This window comes from Bolinopsis microptera, chromosome 4, assembly GCF_026151205.1.
Source record: "Bolinopsis microptera isolate Bmic1 chromosome 4, MBARI_Bmic_1.0, whole genome shotgun sequence".
In the NCBI taxonomy this organism is placed as follows: Eukaryota; Metazoa; Ctenophora; class Tentaculata; order Lobata; family Bolinopsidae; genus Bolinopsis; species Bolinopsis microptera.
In genome coordinates, this window is record NC_087075.1 from 1,288,233 (window position 1) to 1,310,979 (window position 22,747).

General features: G+C 42.3%; 3 protein-coding genes across 3 annotated transcripts in view; all 3 read left to right on the forward strand.

Moving 5' to 3' along the window:
• Window positions 1-2,670, forward strand: part of LOC134814336 (dynein heavy chain domain-containing protein 1-like) — a 41,277-nt gene extending 38,607 nt beyond the window's left edge. Inside the window, exons 28-29 of the mRNA XM_063822430.1 lie at window positions 1,494-1,589; window positions 2,491-2,670. Coding sequence (XP_063678500.1) covers window positions 1,494-1,589; window positions 2,491-2,670 — 276 coding nt within the window. The remainder of the gene's footprint in view (window positions 1-1,493; window positions 1,590-2,490) is intronic.
• Window positions 2,671-4,777: 2,107 nt separating this feature from the next.
• Window positions 4,778-22,747, forward strand: part of LOC134813879 (dynein axonemal heavy chain 14-like) — a 54,300-nt gene continuing 36,330 nt past the window's right edge. The window contains exons 1-6 of the mRNA XM_063821773.1: window positions 4,778-4,824; window positions 5,362-5,514; window positions 6,332-6,419; window positions 7,524-7,653; window positions 8,038-8,127; window positions 8,408-8,490. Coding sequence (XP_063677843.1) covers window positions 4,788-4,824; window positions 5,362-5,514; window positions 6,332-6,419; window positions 7,524-7,653; window positions 8,038-8,127; window positions 8,408-8,490 — 581 coding nt within the window. The 5' untranslated portion in view covers window positions 4,778-4,787. The remainder of the gene's footprint in view (window positions 4,825-5,361; window positions 5,515-6,331; window positions 6,420-7,523; window positions 7,654-8,037; window positions 8,128-8,407; window positions 8,491-22,747) is intronic.
• Window positions 17,398-19,385, forward strand: LOC134814299 (serine-rich adhesin for platelets-like). The gene is made up of 2 exons (XM_063822396.1): window positions 17,398-17,483; window positions 18,158-19,385. The coding sequence occupies exons 1-2, from the start codon at window positions 17,398-17,400 to the stop codon at window positions 19,383-19,385; spliced, it is 1,314 nt and encodes a 437-aa protein (XP_063678466.1).

Genomic DNA, 22,747 nt, shown 5'->3' on the forward strand with positions numbered 1-22,747 from the left:
CCTTGTATTGTTTACAGTGGCTGTACTCCCTGTAAACCTTGTATTGTTTACAGTGGCTGGACTCCCTGTATACCTTGTATTGTTTACAGTGGCTGTACTCCCTGTATACCTTGTATTATTTACAGTGGCTGTACTCCCTGTATACCTTGTACTGTTTACAGTGGCTGTACTCCCTGTATACCTTGTATTGTTTACAGTGGCTGTACTCCCTGTATACCTTGTATTGTTTACAGTGGCTGTACTCCCTGTATACCTTGTATTGTTTACAGTGGCTGTACTCCCTGTATACCTTGTATTGTTTACAGTGGCTGTACTCCCTGTAAACCTTGTATTGTTTACAGTGGCTGGACTCCCTGTATACCTTGTATTGTTTACAGTGGCTGTACTCCCTGTATACCTTGTATTGTTTACAGTGGCTGTACTCCCTGTATACCTTGTATTGTTTACAGTGACTGTACTCCCTGTATACCTTGTATTGTTTACAGTGACTGTACTCCCTGTATACCTTGTATTGTTTACAGTGGCTGTACTCCCTGTATACCTTGTATTGTTTACAGTGGCTGTACTCCATGTATACCTTGTATTGTTTACAGTGGCTGTACTCCTTGTATACCTTGTATTATTTACAGTGGCTGTACTCCCTGTATACCTTGTATTGTTTACAGTGGCTGTACTCCCTGTATACCTTGTATTGTTTACAGTGGCTGTACTCCCTGTATACCTTGTATTGTTTACAGTGGCTGTACTCCCTGTATACCTTGTATTGTTTACAGTGACTGTACTCCCTGTATACCTTGTATTGTTTACAGTGGCTGTACTCCCTGTATACCTTGTATTGTTTACAGTGGCTGTACTCCCTGTATACCTTGTATTGTTTACAGTGGCTGTACTCCCTGTATACCTTGTATTGTTTACAGTGGCTGTACTCCCTGTATACCTTGTATTGTTTACAGTGGCTGTACTCCCTGTATACCTTGTATTGTTTACAGTGGCTGTACTCCATGTATACCTTGTATTGTTTACAGTGGCTGTACTCCCTGTATACCTTGTATTGTTTACAGTGACTGTACTCCCTGTATACCTTGTATTGTTTACAGTGGCTGTACTCCATGTATACCTTGTATTGTTTACAGTGACTGTACTCCATGTATACCTTGTATTGTTTACAGTGGCTGTACTCCCTGTATACCTTGTATTGTTTACAGTGGCTGTACTCCCTGTATACCTTGTATTGTTTACAGTGACTGTACTCCCTGTATACCTTGTATTGTTTACAGTGGCTGTACTCCCTGTATACCTTGTATTGTTTACAGTGGCTGTACTCCCTGTATACCTTGTATTGTTTACAGTGACTGTACTCCCTGTATACCTTGTATTGTTTACAGTGACTGTACTCCCTGTATACCTTGTATTGTTTACAGTGGCTGTACTCCCTGTATACCTTGTATTGTTTACAGTGGCTGTACTCCCTGTATACCTTGTATTGTTTACAGTGGCTGTACCTGACTGATGCCCACGTGGAAGGCAAGACAGAAGCACTGGACGAGGAGGATATACACGTGTTACTGGAGGCCGACAGAGACTTTAGGGTGAGATAACTTCTTTTTATTTATACAACAAATTATAGAAACTGGGGACACTTGACCCTAAATTGTAATTAACAGCACCTTCTCTACAGTTGTAGTAGTTATACGGAGAGTGTTCTTCAATAATGAATATCTTAGGTTCGTGCTTTTTGGTACGAAGACGTCATAAATGATATCACATAATATCATTTAAAGTTATTGGTGGATTTATTTAAAGTTATTGGTGGATTGCTAATTAACGATAATGACGTCATTAAATTAGTTTAGAATTTTGGACGAATCGCATAATTGAAATTTCTGATAACATGCCAAATCTTTCTGCTATATCTGCTAGCGAATATTATTATAATCAATTCAAATATAGTATAAAGTTTACATCTCTTTATTTCTATAGCTAGCAAGAACTGCCTTGCTGTCAATTATAACTATTGCTTCAACATACCAAACCGGTGTTAAATGAGCAGAAAATTATAAGCATGGAGAATCTGCACAGGTATCATGGAATTATTCAAAATCCTTAAAATTGATGTCCCTCAGTCCATTTAAGATCTGTCCAGGTTCTGCTCAAGCCTCCACTGATCTATTAACCATGTGTCTATTTTTAAGCAGCAGCTGCACTGAATGATTGGTACCTTGATATCGTATGATTGTACCATAAAACTAATGAATTGCAGAAATCAGATTCTGTCAAGATATCCGTTACTCAAACAATCGCGTTTTTAAGTTTGGTAATGTTGACTAATTTGTAGTTTGGTAACTAATTGCAATAGAACTGATACGACGTGGTGGTATCTGTTTTAAGGCAGATATCTCTGCTACAGTTCTTACTTTCAATTCTTTACTGTTATATACACCTGAATGTTCATCCCATGACTTGAATAATGAATGAAAACCCCCTGCCCAGCAACTACTGATAGTGACATGGGAGGACCCGCTAGTGATGTCGTTATTCGGTAAGAAGAGTCTGAGTAACGTGCGGGAACTACAGGGAGACAAGCTGATCTTGAGGCTGGAGACCCTGCAGAGACACCAGGAGGGGCTGATGAAGCAGCTAGGGCTGGTCGTGCTCAGTGCTAGAGGTTAGTGAGGGGAGGGGCTGGTTAGTGAGGGGAGGGGCTGGTTAGTGATGGGACTGGAGACCCTGCAGAGACATCAGGAGGGGCTGATGAAGCAGCTGGGGCTGGTCGTGCTCAGTGCTAGAGGTAACTAGTGAGGGGAGGGGCTGGTTAGTGAGGGGAGGGGCTGGTTAGTGATGGGACTGGAGACCCTGCAGAGACATCAGGAGGGGCTGATGAAGCAGCTGGGGCTGGTCGTGCTCAGTGCTAGAGGTAACTAGTGAGGGGAGGGGCTGGTTAGTGAGGGGAGGGGCTGGTTAGTGAGGGGACTGGAGACCCTGCAGAGACATCAGGAGGGGCTGATGAAGCAGCTGGGGCTGGTCGTGCTCAGTGCTAGAGGTAACTAGTGAGGGGAGGGGCTGGTTAGTGAGGGGAGGGGCTGGTTAGTGATGGGACTGGAGACCCTGCAGAGACATCAGGAGGGGCTGATGAAGCAGCTGGGGCTGGTCGTGCTCAGTGCTAGAGGTAACTAGTGAGGGGAGGGGCTGGTTAGTGAGGGGAGGGGCTGGTTAGTGATGGGACTGGAGACCCTGCAGAGACATCAGGAGGGGCTGATGAAGCAGCTGGGGCTGGTCGTGCTCAGTGCTAGAGGTAACTAGTGAGGGGAGGGGCTGGTTAGTGAGGGGAGGGGCTGGTTAGTGAGGGGACTGGAGACCCTGCAGAGACATCAGGAGGGGCTGGTGAAGCAGCTGGGGCTGGTCGTGCTCAGTGCTAGAGGTAACTAGTGAGGGGAGGGGCTGGTTAGTGAGGGGAGGGGCTGGTTAGTGAGGGGACTGGAGACCCTGCAGAGACATCAGGAGGGGCTGATAAGGCAGCTGGGGCTGGTCGTGCTCAGTGCTAGAGGTAACTAGTGAGGGGAGGGGCTGGTTAGTGAGGGGAGGGGCTGGTTAGTGATGGGACTGGAGACCCTGCAGAGACATCAGGAGGGGCTGATAAGGCAGCTGGGGCTGGTCGTGCTCAGTGCTAGAGGTAACTAGTGAGGGGAGGGGCTGGTTAGTGAGGGGAGGGGCTGGTTAGTGATGGGACTGGAGACCCTGCAGAGACATCAGGAGGGGCTGATAAGGCAGCTGGGGCTGGTCGTGCTCAGTGCTAGAGGTAACTAGTGAGGGGAGGGGCTGGTTAGTGAGGGGAGGGGCTGGTTAGTGATGGGACTGGAGACCCTGCAGAGACATCAGGAGGGGCTGATGAAGCAGCTGGGGCTGGTCGTGCTCAGTGCTAGAGGTAACTAGTGAGGGGAGGGGCTGGTTAGTGAGGGGAGGGGCTGGTTAGTGATGGGACTGGAGACCCTGCAGAGACATCAGGAGGGGCTGATAAGGCAGCTGGGGCTGGTCGTGCTCAGTGCTAGAGGTAACTAGTGAGGGGAGGGGCTGGTTAGTGAGGGGAGGGGCTGGTTAGTGAGGGGACTGGAGACCCTGCAGAGACATCAGGAGGGGCTGATGAAGCAGCTGGGGCTGGTCGTGCTCAGTGCTAGAGGTAACTAGTGAGGGGAGGGGCTGGTTAGTGAGGGGAGGGGCTGGTTAGTGAGGGGAGGGGCTGGTTAGTGATGGGACTGGAGACCCTGCAGAGACATCAGGAGGGGCTGGTGAAGCAGCTGGGGCTGGTCGTGCTCAGTGCTAGAGGTAACTAGTGAGGGGAGGGGCTGGTTAGTGAGGGGAGGGGCTGGTTAGTGATGGGACTGGAGACCCTGCAGAGACATCAGGAGGGGCTGATGAAGCAGCTGGGGCTGGTCGTGCTCAGTGCTAGAGGTAACTAGTGAGGGGAGGGGCTGGTTAGTGAGGGGAGGGGCTGGTTAGTGAGGGGACTGGAGACCCTGCAGAGACATCAGGAGGGGCTGATAAGGCAGCTGGGGCTGGTCGTGCTCAGTGCTAGAGGTAACTAGTGAGGGGAGGGGCTGGTTAGTGAGGGGAGGGGCTGGTTAGTGATGGGACTGGAGACCCTGCAGAGACATCAGGAGGGGCTGGTGAAGCAGCTGGGGCTGGTCGTGCTCAGTGCTAGAGGTAACTAGTGAGGGGAGGGGCTGGTTAGTGAGGGGAGGGGCTGGTTAGTGATGGGACTGGAGACCCTGCAGAGACATCAGGAGGGGCTGATGAAGCAGCTGGGGCTGGTCGTGCTCAGTGCTAGAGGTAACTAGTGAGGGGAGGGGCTGGTTAGTGAGGGGAGGGGCTGGTTAGTGATGGGACTGGAGACCCTGCAGAGACATCAGGAGGGGCTGATAAGGCAGCTGGGGCTGGTCGTGCTCAGTGCTAGAGGTAACTAGTGAGGGGAGGGGCTGGTTAGTGAGGGGAGGGGCTGGTTAGTGATGGGACTGGAGACCCTGCAGAGACATCAGGAGGGGCTGATAAGGCAGCTGGGGCTGGTCGTGCTCAGTGCTAGAGGTAACTAGTGAGGGGAGGGGCTGGTTAGTGAGGGGAGGGGCTGGTTAGTGATGGGACTGGAGACCCTGCAGAGACATCAGGAGGGGCTGATAAGGCAGCTGGGGCTGGTCGTGCTCAGTGCTAGAGGTAACTTCAGGCTTCATGTTGGTGACTGTTCGTAGTACTGGCTTACCTTGATCTTCAACAATAAAGGTCGTTCGTCTTTTAGAAAAAGAATTTATGTTATATGAGATCCTTAATATCATCTCGAAACCACCCTAATCTCACTAAACATTGTCTCCCCAGAGAAAGTACCACGTCTCCACTTCCTATCTGAGGACGATCTGTTATCAGTGCTGACTAACGCTGACTCTCTAGCTACTGCTAAGCACGTCACCACTGCCTGCTTCCCTCATATCCTGGACATTACTGTGGAACCTCGTATGGACGAGAAAGATCGTTAGTTTTATTTATTTGTGTTACACACACTATTTAAATATACATAATATACTAATTTAGTATATATTATATACTAACTTAGTATATATTATATACTAACTAATTAAGTATATATTATATTATACTAGTTAATGAAGTATATATTATATACTAATTAATTAAGTATACATTATATACTAATTAATTAAGTATGTATTATATACTAATTAATTAAGTATATATTATATACTAATTAAGTATATATTATATACTAATTAAGTATATATTATATGTACTAATTTATTAAGTATATATTATATACTAATTTTAAAGTATATATTATGTAATAATTACTAATCCTGATTGGTTTTTCATCTGCTTTAATTCATGAGTGCAATGTTAGCATCTTAACCTTACTGAGTCGGGAAAAGATCAGAAATGTTTTAACGCTTCATAAAACGCATGGTAGAGGCAACAAATACAGGCACAATGGAAGAGATTAGCATTTAACAATAAGCAATAACACTCCTGATCAAGAAATCCTACTTTACTTGATCCTGTTTTACTTGATCCTGTTTTACTTGATCCTGTTTTACTTGATCCTGTTTTACTTGATCCTGTTTTACTTGATCCTGTTTTACTTGATCCTGTTTTACTTGATCCTGTTTTACTTGATCCTGCTTTACTTGATCCTGTTTTACTTGATCCTGCTTTACTTGATCCTGTTTTACTTGATCATGTTTTACTTGATCCTGTTTTACTTGATCCTGTTTTACTTGATCCTGCTTTACAAAAAACGTCCTGCTTTTTACTAAAGCTTACCTTGTAGTTTTTCCAGCACCAAAGATTACACACATCCACGGTATTGGTGGGGAAGTAGTTCCGTTGATACAGCCTGTTATTCTATCCGCTAAACTTCTTGAATGGTTCGTACTCCTCGTTATCGGGATTTTACTACTATTTGTTTAAAAAACTGAGTGGAGACTCTCATTTTGTCCCAAAACATCAACTATAGTTTTTAATTTAATTTATTTGAATTTTAAAATTATAATTAAATACATTTACAGAGTTTGTAGTCTAGTTAGACTAAACCCTGACTAAATATCATACAACGTTTCGTCTCATTTGTCTTCATGTAGACAGTACTGTGTTCATTTACAGTTAAAAATTAATCGGTTGCCGTATTCCAGGTTACCCCAGCTCCAGGCTATGATAGTATCCACCCTAACAAGCTGATGTATTCCAGGTTACCCCAGCTCCAGGCTATGATAGTATCCACCCTAACAAGCTGATGTATTCCAGGTTACCCCAGCTCCAGGCTATGATGGTATCCACCCTAACAAGCTGATGTATTCCAGGTTACCCCAGCTCCAGGCTATGATAGTATCCACCCTAACAAGCTGATGTATTCCAGGTTACCCCAGCTCCAGGCTATGATAGTATCCACCCTAACAAGCTGATGTATTCCAGGTTACCCCAGCTCCAGGCTATGATAGTATCCACTCTAACAAGCTGATGTATTCCAGGTTACCCCAGCTCCAGGCTATGATAGTATCCACTCTAACAAGCTGATGTATTCCAGGTTACCCCAGCTCCAGGCTATGATAGTATCCACCCTAACAAGCTGATGTATTCCAGGTTACCCCAGCTCCAGGCTATGATAGTATCCACTCTAACAAGCTGATGTATTCCAGGTTACCCCAGCTCCAGGCTATGATAGTATCCACTCTAACAAGCTGATGTATTCCAGGTTACCCCAGCTCCAGGCTATGATAGTATCCACCCTAACAAGCTGATGTATTCCAGGTTACCCCAGCTCAAGGCTATGATAGTATCCACCCTAACAAGCTGATGTATTCCAGGTTACCCCAGCTCCAGGCTATGATAGTATCCACTCAAACAAGCTGATGTATTCCAGGTTACCCCAGCTCCAGGCTATGATAGTATCCACTCTAACAAGCTGATGTATTCCAGGTTACCCCAGCTCCAGGCTATGATAGTATCCACCCTAACAAGCTGATGTATTCCAGGTTACCCCAGCTCCAGGCTATGATAGTATCCACACTCCACAACATGATGCACTACTCTTTGCTTAATGTGGAGAAAACTGAGCTGAAGTGTGGACTCCTGGAATCTTTACTTGGGGACCTGAACGTTCAGGTTCTTGTTAAATGTTAATCACTTGTACTCTAGTAGTACACTCAACTCCACTCTAGTATTGACATTATAGTTATACTATCTCTCACCTTCTGGACTAGTATTTGTACTTTTCAATTGTAAGGATGTTAGTGCTCCAAGTAACTTTTTGCCTCAACTGTGCCCAGGAATTTCAATTTTGTGCCCAAGGTGTGCCCCAGGAATTGCAATTTTGTGCCCCAGGTGTGCCCCAAGTGGTCCTAGCTAGATTACCAACTGGCCTACTTACGTACACAATAGTTATCACTATCTAGTGCTGTGTGTCTCCGATTATTTGCACTTTTGTAAAGTTACCCTTTACACAACACTAACTTATTATTAACTGATTAATATGCCTCCTACCCTCAGAGTGATCCCTACTCAGAGAGCGGCTCTCACAAGAAATACATACAAACGGAGGGAAATATCCAAACCTGGCTCGCTGATTACCCCTTCCAGGTCAGTTACCCTTTTTCAGTTACCCTTTATTACCCGATTCATGTTCAAAACACCTTTAATTTGGTTATGCTTTTTTAACTTCATTAATGTTTTCAATTCAAATGTTTATTATCGGAAAGATTAATAATTATACTGAGTACGCGCATTAAACAACAGTAATTTTACTGTTAATGTCTTAATTAATAAATTAGTTTCCAGCGCAACCTCCCAACAAGGCTGTGTTGGTGAAGCTGGGTATTTTAAGGGTAGAACCAGAAGATAACACATATAACCCCTCTAGTGTATCCTGACTACACATAACGTGGTTTTCACCATCAATCTGAGTCAGTGGATTAGCAAGAGAATTAGCTACGCAGATATCAAGTGAGTGCCACCCCCTCTTTTTAGAAGTGCCACTCCCTCTTTTTAAGTACCACTCCCTCTTTTTTAGTGCCACTCCCTCTTTTTAAGTGCCACTCCCTCTTTTTAAGTGCCACCCCCTCTTTTTAAGTGCCACTCCCTCTTTTTAAGTGCCACTCCCTCTTTTAAAGTGCCACCCCTCTTTTTAAGTGCCACCCCCTCTTTTTAAGTGCCACCCCCTCTTTTTAAGTGCCCCTCTCTCTTTTTAAGTGCCACTCCCTCTTTTTAGAAGTGCCACTCCCTCTTTTTAAGTTCCACCCCCTCTTTTTAAGTACCACTCCCTCTTTTTAAGTGCCACCCCCTCTTTTTAAGTACCACCCCCTCTTTTTAAGTGCCACTCCCTCTTTTTAAGTGCCACCCCCTCTTTTTAAGTGCCACTCCCTCTTTTTAAGTGCCACCCCCTCTTTTTAAGTGCCACCCCCTCTTTTTAAGTGCCACCCCCTCTTTTTAAGTGCCCCTCTCTCTTTTTAAGTGCCACCCCCTCTTTTTAAGTTCCACCCCCTCTTTTTAAGTGCCACCCCCTCTTTTTAAGTGCCACTCCCTCTTTTTAAGTGCCACCCCCTCTTTTTAAGTGCCACCCCCTCTTTTTAAGTACCACCCCCTCTTTTTAAGTGCCACTCCCTCTTTTTAAGTGCCACCCCCTCTTTTTAAGTGCCACTCCCTCTTTTTAAGTGCCACCCCCTCTTTTTAAGTGCCACCCCCTCTTTTTAAGTGCCCCTCTCTCTTTTTAAGTGCCACTCCCTCTTTTTAGAAGTGCCACCCCCTCTTTTTAAGTGCCACTCCCTCTTTTTAAGTGCCACTCCCTCTTTTTAAGTGCCACTCCCTCTTTTTAAGTGCCACTCCCTCTTTTTAAGTGCCACTCCCTCTTTTTAAGTGCCACTCCCTCTTTTTACGTGCCACCCCCTCCAGTGATGGTAGTAAGTCATACCAGAAAGAATTATTTCAATTGGGCACTCAGTGACTGAGCTATAAAGGCCAACGTATGGGTACTGACTTTTGCCCCCCCCCCCCCCCCCTGTTTAAATATACTTGTTTTCAGTTTTGACAAGCCCCTTTCTCAATATTTTCACGTCTTGTCAATTAGTAAAGAGACATAATTAACACTATAATGCATCTTGAATAATAACGGGTCAAACATAATAGAAGATTTTTGTTACTCTTAAATAGAATATCAATAAATACGTATAACATGTATAATGTATAATACGTATAATGGAATTGCAATAAATTTTGTACTTAAAATTCCGTACAAAATAAAATCATATACATGCAGTTGTATTCTAATTATATCTGTTGCTACATTGCTAAAATTCTAACTTGAGTAAGACGCAAACATGTTCAAAATGAAAAGTATAAAGTTCAAAAACTTTCGCACTTTCTCTATAAATATCCTCACAAGGATTTCTTTACAATCCTAGTTCTCAATCTAGCTCACCATCTGATGAGCAATCCTACTAAAGCTGTCAGAACCATCATGGTGTTCGAAATAACTGAAAAACCACCATTTTCGCCTCCCTTTTCATCTCCAGATTCATCTTCATTCTGATCACTGTTTTGATCATTGTCATCCACGATGTATGTTTCATCCTCCTTCCTATCTTCTCCTCCGTCTGGTGTAGTCTCCCGCTCCTCTCCATTCCCATCTTCACTCCCATCTTCAATAATCGTACTGCCATCCCCATTGCTTTCCTCCTCTTCTTGCCTCTTTCTTTCCTCTTCTTCCTCCTCCGTCCTCCTTATCTCTTCCTCTTCTTGCTTCCTTCTCTCCTCTTCTTCCTCTTCCTTCCTCCGTTTCTCTTCCTCCTCCTCTTCTTGCCTCTTTCTCTCCTCCTCCTCCTCCTGCCTTATTCTCTCTTCTTCTTCTCTCTCTTTTTGTCCGTAAACGTAATCAGTGGTTTGCTGCAGTGTCATGTCGTTACAGAGATCAGTATTGCAGAAGGTCTCATTACATCTCTCAGCCTCTTCGCACGGCACGTCGCACAATTTAGAGTACTCGTATATATGCTTCTTACTTCTTACTACAATCTCGTAGTTTCCTTGCACACAGACTTCACCGGGTAAAGTGCAAAGTTGCGTTACTTCCAGACAATTCCCGCCTGATTGGTTGAGTAGTTCACCGCTCTCAGCTAGTGTCTTCTTCTCACAGGAGTAACAAGTTAATGCCTCTATACTGGAGAGGGACATTAGGAACAGTGCTGTGAATGTGAGAATTGCCATTTGTCAAGCAGCGTACTTTCGTTACTTTCGAGCTATGGTGAAACATTGTGTTATAAAAATGTATTCGTTTATAATAAGAGATAGATAACAGTATAATAGTTATGGGTAGGCGATGCTTAGTTTCTCCTTTAAAATTAGCTTAATAATAAAAGGGGTTCAAAGTTGTTCCGAAGCGCAGATCGATTTTATATCGACATCAAAATTAGGGTTAATAGACGTGGATTCTGGTTAGAAAATCGCGATTATTTTGGCCAAAAATCGCGGCGCCGCGACAAGCCAAATTAGGTAAAATCTTGACAAAAATTTCGAAAATCGCGGCGAAAGATTTGCAGTGCTAAGTTAGATGTCATACTCATATAATTATTATTAATCATTAATTATATTATTAACTACCTTACGAGACACATTTATGTTCGACATAATTCCGGTGACCTAAATGATTTGGGAATGAAAATATGGGAATTTTTACCGAAAACCGCCACATTTCGTACCCAAATTGAATCATGGTATTTGGGGATTTTTTTCATCTCCTTATTTTATAAAAATTAAACCCAATATCTGAGAAAATTTAATACAATAATCTTTTCTGATCAGCTGTTCCTTCCTGTAAACAATTTCTCCGGAGCCTTTGAAAGTTAGCCTCAACTTAACTTATAATCCTCCAGAGGGTATGCGGGAGACCGACAGTGTTTGTTATCTTCCACTAATCCCGAAATGTCACCGCTGTGGCCAATAAAGTAGTGACAGAGCTTCCTTATTTTTAATGGAACGTGTCCAAAATCATTTTAAAAGCAATTCATGATCAAATGCTATGTACTAGTGTTCATTAATTGTTTTATGAATCATGTTTATAACTTACTATATTGATAAATTGATAGTAAATCGATTAAGTCATAATTAAGGAAAATACGTGAAATATAATTTGGGGAACATAATGATGGTGACCTAAATTTTGGTAGTCCGAAAATATGGTGTTTTTTTCCGAAAAACCGCCGACTTTCGCACCATTTAAATGTCTCGTAAGGTATTCAATTTGATCCGCTCATGTTCAATTTGATAGTCGATTGCTATCTCCAAATCAAATTTCACAAAAAATCAGGGTGAACCCCCCTTAACTATAACAAAACTGTACAAGTGTACAAACTGTACAAACTGTATGAAGTGGGAGCCGTGTGTATATCTAGCAACTATAGGCTATGAAGCGGGAGACGTGTTCCATAATCTATAACAAAACAGGTGGTAACTGTATTACTGTATAACTGTATAACTGTATAAGGTGGTTGGTGATTACCTCCTTATATCGAGTTTCATCTGGCCTGTGTCTATGTGGGTATTAGTATTAAATGAACATGTAAACCCACAGGGCTAACTTGATCACAGCTGAAACCATGTCAGAGATCTTCACATATCATTATCCAAGACTGAGTAAGAGGGTAAGGGGGGAGGGGGAGTAAGGGGGAATTAAGGGGGAGGGTAAGGGACGGGTAAGGGAGGGGGTAAGGGAGGGGGTAAGAAGGGGGTAAGGGAGGGGTAAGGGAGGGGTAAGGGATGGGGTAAGAGAGGGGTAAGGGAGGGGGTAAGGAGGGGAAAGGGAGGGGGTAAGGGAGGGGTTAAGGGGTGATCCTCCTACTCCCTCTCCCTTACATAGTATGAGAACTAACTATGTCGCGGCAAAGTGGTTTCAGATTCAAAAACAGGCGGTTAACTGAGTAACTAATGTAACTGAGTAGGTTACTAAATATGTGATGTATAATTGCTGGAGTATATCAGGGGCCTCTTCTGGAGCGGCTCATTGCGGTCCTGCATCATGTACTAGCGTATCAGCGTACTAGCGTATTACTGTATTAGCCTTGACAATGTCTAATCGTTGTGAAGGAGTCATGAGTAAAACGTTACATGCTGCATTTCCACATACATGGCTCAGAGTAATTAGCCGGAGTAATTAGCCGGTATAAGGGGGGGGGGGTCTAAAATAGGGGGGGGGGGGGTCTAAAATAGGGGGGGGGGGTCTAAAATAGTATGTGTTCAGTGGCGTTCTTAAGAACTGTTCTATGGTGGCTCAAACCCGCCATCGTTTTAAAATTGATTTGAAAAAAAATAACCGATGTCAAATCGTTTTCTATTTTGATATTGAATTGGAATTTCATGACTGAAACCCGCCATGCCGTTTTAAAATTTATTTGAAAAAAAAAACAATTTCAAATCAATTTCGATTTTGATAATGAATTGGAATTTCATGGCTCAAACCCGCCATCGTTTTCTATTTTAATATTGAATCGGAAGTTCATGGCTCAAACCCGCCATGTCTTTTTAAGGAAGTTGGTCTATTTCTCTTTAGGGTTAGGGTTCAGCATATGCTTTTGTTAAGGATCGGGTTAGGGTTAGGGTTGGGATCAGATTAGAGGGCTAGGATTTCGAATAGTCATTAAGGGCCAGCTAGAGAACGTGTTTAAAAAGTCATGTGACAGTCGAGTGTAGCTTGCACCTTACCAAGCACCTTTCAAACTACTTACTTTAGCTAAATATTTATATTATATAATATTATCATCTTACTATATATAAAGCGAGACGATATATATATATTTATTTATCCGTGCCATTTTACTGACACCACGGCATCAGCTTTAACACGACTTTCCGCAAAAACCGTAAAAGATATACAACTGAAACTTTTTTGATTGGGTCAAATGCTTTAATGGCCTTCAAATCAGCATGAAAAAATAAAAAATTGGCCAAGAAATAGGAGTTTTAGAGCCCAAAATTTGGACCCCCAAGTGGTGTCAAAAACCCGAATTAAATAGGTAATAATTATTTTAGTCTCTTGAGTCTTGACACCACTTTAGGGTTAGACGGGTTCTTGCTAGTAAATATAAAGGGTAAAAATAAAAATTCATATCAGTATTACGTAATCAACAAGATGATCATAATTAATCAATCTACACCCGAATTTCACTGATCACGTGACTTATTTAAACACGAGGGACAATTCAAATTTCAAAACTCTAACATCTAACGGCTAACCCTCGCTCTAATCTGACCCCAACCCTAACGGCCCTACAAACCCAATTAATAACTGAAGCATATATTCTAAAATCCTATACTAACCATAACGGGAAATAAGACTGACTTCCTTATATGGCCAATTTCATGTCACGTGATCCATCGATCCAAGTTGGTCTGAACTGTTGGAGGCCTTTTAATCTAGATCTAGCTACCATGGGAAGATGACGAATCAAAACCAGTTAAAAAAACTGCTTGATCAGATGCGACAGTTGCGCCCAATCGATATTGTAATTGAAATCCTCCAATTATAATAAAAAATAAACTTTCAATCAAAAATCGTACGATCATAACGATAGACGCAAAGCTACGAAGAATGGTTCAGGAAATAAAAGGGAGAAGCCGTTAAGATTTTGGTATGGGGAGGGGGGTGAGCAAGTTTTAGGAGGGTCTGTGGATTCACGCCATAATCGTCGTTCGTCAGGGCGGACTGTAATATAGTATTCCGAGTCCGAACTTTATTTTTAGATTTTGCACATTTATTTAATTTGTAATTTTACTCCCTCTAAACCGAATGTTAATTCCACAAGTTGCAGGAGGGTCTGTGGCTTTATGCTATAGTATCACGGGTAGTGCAAGTGGGTGTCTTCCAAGAACAGTTTATGGTGTGTTAAAAATGGCTTAAGTACCAATTTTTACTTAAGTTGCATGATTTAAGTAAACACTTATGAACTTTCGATTCAATATTAAAATAGAAAGCAATTTGACATCGGTTTTTTAATCAAATCAATTTTAAAACGGTCTGAGCCACCATACTGTTCTTAATAACTGTTCTTGAAAGAACTGTTCTTTTAACATCCAAGCAGGACTCAGGAGCAACAATGAACAGAAACCCCAGAAACTTTCCGTAACCCATAAGATATTGCAGACTATATCCTTATATCTCTAGGAGTAGCAAGTAGTAGTATATCTCTTAGTTAGAATATGACTGTTGTAAGAGCAGGAACTATCATATTAATCGTAAACACAAGAATCACTCAATGAGTATGAAAAAAAGGAGCTGCACATATGAATATCGGATGACTATATCTATCTCTGAAGAAATAATTGATCGCAACACAAACAGATTAGCGCGGGGGTCTCCTCTGCAGATAAAGAAAACAGACGGCTGTAATGGAAATGTCAACACCCCCACACACAAGATACGTCTGGTGTTACTAGATACTAGTGTCGTGGTTAGCGGCAGTGCTGTTACATGTGGTTAGAATGACTTACAACATAATTACTTAATTATTCGTAATTTAGCTATATCGGCGGAGAAAATTTTGAAATTAAGAGATTCGAGTGTGATATACGACTGAGCAAGGTTTCCTTGAGTTAACCTTGTAAACCTTGTGTTTGAAGTAAAGTATGACTTTAAAAAGTGGGAGTTAAAAAGAGATCTATGACAGAGCTGTAGTAGTATGACACTTGACAGGGTATCAACACATTGCCAGGAAGGGAACTGGAAGTATACTGATCAGAGTCAATAGTTATAGGTAATATTGTAGTTAACTGGTAATGTCAATAGTTATAGGTAATATTGTAGTTAACTGGTAATGTCAATAGTTATAGGTAATATTGTAGTTAACTGGTAATGTCAATAGTTATAGTTAATATTGTAGTTAACTGGTAATGTCAATAGTTATAGTTAATATTGTAGTTAACTGGTAATGTCAATAGTTATAGGTAATATTGTAGTTAACTGGTAATGTCAATAGTTATAGGTAATATTGTAGTTAACTGGTAATGTCAATAGTTATAGTTAATATTGTAGTTAACTGGTAATGTCAATAGTTATAGGTAATATTGTAGTTAACTGGTAATGTTAATAACGGTAAAGTTATTTCATTACTTTACCGTTCTTTTGTTACTTATCCAGACATAGCAGTATAACATATAGAATTAGGTAATGTGTTAAAGTAGTGAAGTAGTAATAAAGAGGTATAGTAATTAGTGAAGTAGTAATAGAGAAATAATATTCCGTACTCAATAGCTGCTAAAAGTACTAATCACTAAAAATAAAGCGCACAAAATAGTGAGTCTGTTAAACAAAGAAATGGGCAAGAAAGGTTTAAATTGTTAACTCCGTAGGCTGTCGAACAGAGAAAGGGAAAGAGATCCGAGTGTTACTATTACATATTACATATTACATATTACTATTACATATTACTATTACATAACTATACGCAATTATCCAGCTTCTAGTCATGTCTGGCAGATTAGCCAGGCTGATAAGCAAAGCAACATTTAAGTGCGCTCAAAATGTGCTAACTTTCCAGGCTTCCCACAAACCCACCTCCTCCAGACATTAACCGATCAAACAGGTTCAGGGATTAGAGGTGAACTGACTGTCATCTCTTTTTTTGGGCTTATTTATCTTCTCCGGACACTGATTGGGCACTGTATTCACATTATAAAGATAGCTATTTGATGGAGCGCTCACTTTAATTAATCTGGTTCTGGTTAAACAAATTCAAAATCATTTGTCCGACGTAAATAATTAGTTAGATAAAGCACCTGCCCTTTCCTAACTGCCTGCTGGGATGTCGGGTAGTACATGCTCGCAGTTACTCTAGTGCTGAGTATTACTCTAGTGCTGAGTATTACTCTAGTGCTGGGTATTACTCTAGTGCTGGGTTAATCTAGTGCACTAGTGCAGCCATGATACTCTTCATACTAGCTCGTGTACAAACTAGCACATGCACAGATCGACTAGTTTTAATATCGAGAGGGAGGGGTGATATTTACCTTCAAACTCGTTGCAACTGAATGAAATCTACGAAAAATAACAAGTTGAAACTTACTTAAAATTAAGCATGAACGAAATTTCGAGAACCACATCAAATCAGTCTAGCTTAAGCTGGTAGAATAATGCAACTTAATGTAACCAATATAAGTAATGTAAGTATTTAGAGATGTAAGAGTTGAGAGGATGATTGTAAAGTATACAATTACACTACTAACGTGAGTTGGAACACGTAACTAAGCTTGTGTAGCAATTACCCTAGCTGAACCTCATGATAGTAACTAGTGAAGCCTGCCATGTGTAACGGCCTCTTGTTCAGGCTGCTACAGTCTGTAAAATAGACCAGTCTCTATTATAGTCTGTAAGATAGACTAGCCTCTATTATCAACTGAGAGTAATAACCTGGGGTAGTAAACGGTTTATCTCATGAGTTACACTCTACACAGTTACTCTACAGTTGGGGTGCAACACAGTTACACTCTACACAGTTACTCTACAGTTGGTGTGCAACACAGTTACACTCTACACAGTTACTCTACAGTTGGGGTGCAACACAGTTACACTCTACACAGTTACTCTACAGTTGGTGTGCAACACAGTTACACTCTACACAGTTACTCTACAGTTGGGGTGCAACACAGTTACACTCTACACAGTTACTCTACAGTTGGGGTGCAACACAGTTACACTCTACACAGTTACTCTACAGTTGGGGTGCAACACAGTTACTCTACAGTTGGTGTGCAACACAGTTACTGATATAAAATCATGACTACCACGAAGAAGGTTTACTTTAACCAATCACCAAATGAAGGCATGTTAACATGAAGCAATTAACGAAAATGTTTCACGATTTATTCCCGGTCATGGAGGGACCATCATGGCAAGTTGTGTATAAGCGGATACAGGAGGTATACGAGGCTTTTGTCCTCAACTTAGGTTCTCAGACTCGGTAATAACAATTGGGCTCCACAGAATCACCAAGAATTAACTTTTAAACTATGAAATTGTAGATAGTGCGGGAATGGTTTGTAAGTCACGTGACACTTGCACAGATACGTGACCTACGTGACCTGCGTAGGTGCCTGTGTTATAAGTTACGTAATCAATTAGCGCACCAGTGATCACGGAATCGTCTGATGTCACTTCATTATTATCTACAGAAATAGAATTACATTCTGTTACTATGGGAACTGTCTAAAACAGATTCACTGGTGTGCGGTAATTGATCACGTGACTCATGTAAATGATGTTAAAACGTGTCACGTGACTTACAAATCTATAATTTGTGGAATGTGTTATATTTACCTTTTAACAACAGAGATCAAAGCACACGTGATATTCAAGTTTACAGCAGCTGCTAAAAGTCGAAATCAGATGACATTTACTTTCAGATAAAGATGTTTTCGAGTCAACATGATAACCAAATAATTCCCTAACAACTGACTCCCTAACAACTGACTCCCTAACAACTAACTCCCTAACAACTAACTCCCTAACAACTGACTCCCTAACACCTAACTCCCTAACAACTGACTCCCTAACAACTGACTCCCTAACAACTAACTCCCTAATAACTGACTCCTTAACAACTAACTCCCTAACAACTGACTCCCTAACAACTAGCTCCCTAACAACTGACTCCCTAACAACTAACTCCCTTACGACTAACTCCCAAACAACTAACTCGCTAACAACTAACTCCCTAACAACTGACTCCCTAACAACTGACTCCCTAACAACTAGCTCCCTAACAACTGACTCCCTAACAACTAACTCCATAACAACTAACTCCCTAACAACTAGCTCTCTAACAACTGACTCCCTAACAACTAACTCCCTAACAACTGACTCCCTAACAACTAACTCCCTAACAACTGACTCCCTAACAACTAGCTCCCTAACAACTAACTGCCTAACAACTGACTCCCTAACAACTAACTCCCTAACAACTGACTCCCTAACAACTGACTCCCTAACAACTAACTCCCTAACAACTGACTCCCTAACAACTAACTCCCTAACAACTGACTCCCTAACAACTAACTCCCTAACAACTAACTCCCTAACAACTGACTCCTTAACAACTAACTCCCTAACAACTGACTCCCTAACAACTAGCTCCCTAACAACTGACTCCCTAACAACTAACTCCCTAACGACTAACTCCCAAACAACTAACTCGCTAACAACTAGCTCTCTAACAACTGACTCCCTAACAACTAACTGCCTAACAACTGACTCCCTAACAACTAACTCCCTAACAACTGACTCCCTAACAACTGACTCCCTAACAACCAACTCCCTGACAACTAACTCCTTAACAACTGACTCCCTAACAACTGACTCCCTAACAACTAACTCCCTAACAACTGACTCCCTAAAAACTAGCTCCCTAACAACTGACTCTCTAACAACCAACTCCCTAACAACTAACTCCTTAACAACTGACTCCCTAACAACTGACTCCCTAACAACTGACTCCCTAAAAACTAGCTCCCTAACAACTGACTCCCTAACAACTAACTCCCTAACAACTGACTCCCTAACAACTGACTCCCTAAAAACTAGCTCCCTAACAACTAACTCCCTAACAACTGACTCCCTAACAACTAACTCCCTAACAACTAACTCCCTAACAACTGACTCCCTAACAACTAACTCCCTAACAACTGACTCCCTAACAACTAACTCCCTAACAACTGACTCCCTAACAACTAACTCCCTAACAACTAACTCCCTAACAACTGACTCCCTAACAACTAGCTCCCTAACAACTGACTCCCTAACAACCAACTCCCTAACAACTAACTCCCTAACAACTGACTCCCTAACAACCAACTCACTAGCCTGAGTAGACTATAACATCATGCAATACGAGTATTGCCGTATTATACGCTCAAGACAACATTATGAGGATGAACAATTAAAACTTGCAGTAATGCAGCAGTAAACTTAGCTTATCTTTAAAATGCTTTGAACTTTTATACAAATAAACGAACAGATGCAGACTGTGCAGTGTTTAAATGTAAACTCTAGCTGAGTCCTTTGTTGTAGGCGACACTCTGGATTACACATTTAAAGTTTAGCATAATCTGGGTTACAATATTCCTTTTGAGAATTGAACAGTATAAAATTATAAATTTCTAAAGAATATGCGATATACAAATGGAGTTTAGCATAATCTGGGTTACAATATTCGTTTTGAGAATTATAATAAAGTATAAAGTTCTAAAGAATAGGCGATATACACAGTGGTGTAACGTTGCCTGTTGGCGCCCCCCTCCCCCCTGTTGGCGCCCCCCTAAGACGGCGCCCCCCCCCCCCCCCCCGCACAGCGGGGCCTTTCGTTACGCCACTGGATATACAAATGGAGCACGGAGTCTAGCACTAGGGAGAAAGAAATGTCAGAAATGGTGAGAACTTCCTAGCCTATGTTTAGTATTTGACAATGGAATGTTTTGAAAGAATAGAGGTAAAATGTTTTGAAAGAATGGATGTGAAATGTTTTGAAAGAATGGCAGGAAGAAATTTTGTACGATGCAATTTGTTAAATGAATATCTTAGAAAAAGAATTAAGGAGGGATTGAAATGACGCGTTATAAGCAGTAGTTCTTTTTGTATTTACCTCGGGCTGGTTCCTCGCTCCTCAGTGCCTTGACTCCTATTGTACAGTAGTGTGTAACAGAAACGTTTCTCACAAACAGTTTTCAAGATTAGTTATTTGTTCACACTACACAATTTGCCTCCTTTGATGAAATATCTTTTGTCTGGCTCGTCGTTCGATCTCTTCTTGCGTTCTGAAACAAGCTGCTGCTGCTACTGCTGTTCCGGCTCGGCACCTTCCTCTGGAGACCAGGTTACCAGGTTACCAGGTTACTAGGTTACCAGGTTACTAGGTTACCAGGTTACCAGGTTACCAGGTTACTAGGTTACCAGGTTACTAGGTTACTAGGTTACCAGGTTACTAGGTTACCAGGTTACCAGGTTACCAGGTTACTAAGTTACCAGGTTACCAGGTTACTAGGTTACCAGGTTACTAGGTTACCAGGTTCTTGAGTTCTGAAACAAGCTGCTCCGGCTCGGCACCTTCCTCTGGTTACCAGGTTACCAGGTTACCAGGTTACCAGGTTACCAGGTTTCTAGGTTACTAGGTTACCAGGTTACCAGGTTCTTGAGTTCTGAAACAAGCTGCTCCGGCTCGGCACCTTCCTCTGGAGACCTATCTGGGCTGATAAAGACTTTACTAAAAAGTTCCGAGCTACGGAGATTTCATTATCATAAAAACATTCAGAATTACCATTACATTTCATATACATTTACCATTACATCGCGATCCGATACAGCTATTAGTAAACCTACCAGCGATGAGCTATCCTCTAGTCCTACCGTAAGCTATTAGTAAACCTACCAGCGGTGAGCTATCCTCTAGTCCTACCGTAAGCTATTAGTAAACCTACCAGCGGTGAGCTATCCTCTAGTCCTACCGTAAGCTATTAGTAAACCTACCAGCGGTGAGCTATCCTCTAGTCCTACCGTAAGCTATTAGTAAACCTACCAGCGGTGAGCTATCCCCTAGTCCTACCGTAAGCTATTAGTAAACCTACCAGCGGTGAGCTATCCCCTAGTCCTACCGTAAGCTATTAGTAAACCTACCAGCGGTGAGCTATCCCCTAGTCCTACCGTAAGCTATTAGTAAACCTACCAGCGGTGAGCTATCCTCTAGTCCTACCGTAAGCTATTAGTAAACCTACCAACGGTGAGCTATCCTCTAGTCCTACCGTAAGCTATTAGTAAACCTACCAGCGGTGAGCTATCCCCTAGTCCTACCGTAAGCTATTAGTAAACCTACCAGCGGTGAGCTATCCCCTAGTCCTACCGTAAGCTATTAGTAAACCTACCAGCGGTGAGCTATCCTCTAGTCCTACCGTAAGCTATTAGTAAACCTACCAGCGGTGAGCTATCCTCTAGTCCTACCGTAAGCTATTAGTAAACCTACCAACGGTGAGCTATCCTCTAGTCCTACCGTAAGCTATTAGTAAACCTACCAACGGTGAGCTATCCCCTAGTCCTACCGTAAGCTATTAGTAAACCTACCAGCGGTGAGCTATCCCCTAGTCCTACCGTAAGCTATTAGTAAACCTACCAGCGGTGAGCTATCCCCTAGTCCTACCGTAAGCTATTAGTAAACCTACCAGCGGTGAGCTATCCCCTAGTCCTACCGTAAGCTATTAGTAAACCTACCAGCGGTGAGCTATCCCCTAGTCCTACCGTAAGCTATTAGTAAACCTACCAGCGGTGAGCTATCCTCTAGTCCTACCGTAAGCTATTAGTAAACCTACCAGCGGTGAGCTATCCTCTAGTCCTACCGTAAGCTATTAGTAAACCTACCAGCGGTGAGCTATCCCCTAGTCCTACCGTAAGCTATTAGTAAACCTACCAGCGGTGAGCTATCCCCTAGTCCTACCGTAAGCTATTAGTAAACCTACCAGCGGTGAGCTATCTTCTAGTCCTACCGTAAGCTATTAGTAAACCTACCAGCGGTGAGCTATCCTCTAGTCCTACCGTAAGCTATTAGTAAACCTACCAGCGGTAAGCTATCCCCTAGTCCTACCGTAAGCTATTAGTAAACCTACCAGCGGTGAGCTATCCCCTAGTCCTACCGTAAGCTATTAGTAAACCTACCAGCGGTGAGCTATCCTCTAGTCCTACCGTAAGCTATTAGTAAACCTACCAGCGGTGAGCTATCCACTAGTCCTACCGTAAGCTATTAGTAAACCTACCAGCGGTGAGCTATCCCCTAGTCCTACCGTAAGCTATTAGTAAACCTACCAGCGGTGAGCTATCCTCTAGTCCTACCGTAAGCTATTAGTAAACCTACCAGCGGTGAGCTATCCTCTAGTCCTACCGTAAGCTATTAGTAAACCTACCAGCGGTGAGCTATCCCCTAGTCCTACCGTAAGCTATTAGTAAACCTACCAGCGGTGAGCTATCCCCTAGTCCTACCGTAAGCTATTAGTAAACCTACCAGCGGTGAGCTATCCTCTAGTCCTACCGTAAGCTATTAGTAAACCTACCAGCGGTGAGCTATCCTCTAGTCCTACCGTAAGCTATTAGTAAACCTACCAGCGGTGAGCTATCCCCTAGTCCTACCGTAAGCTATTAGTAAACCTACCAGCGGTGAGCTATCCCCTAGTCCTACCGTAAGCTATTAGT

Excerpts from the sequence above, each read along its gene's own strand:
- LOC134814299 (XM_063822396.1), top strand. The coding sequence starts at position 17,398 with ATGGAGGGACCATCATGGCAAGTTGTGTATAAGCGGATACAGGAGGTA. Across the intron at positions 17,484-18,157 it reads AACTTAGGTTCTCAGACTCG|CTCCCTAACAACTGACTCCC; the intron begins GTAATAACAATT and ends CCTAACAACTAG.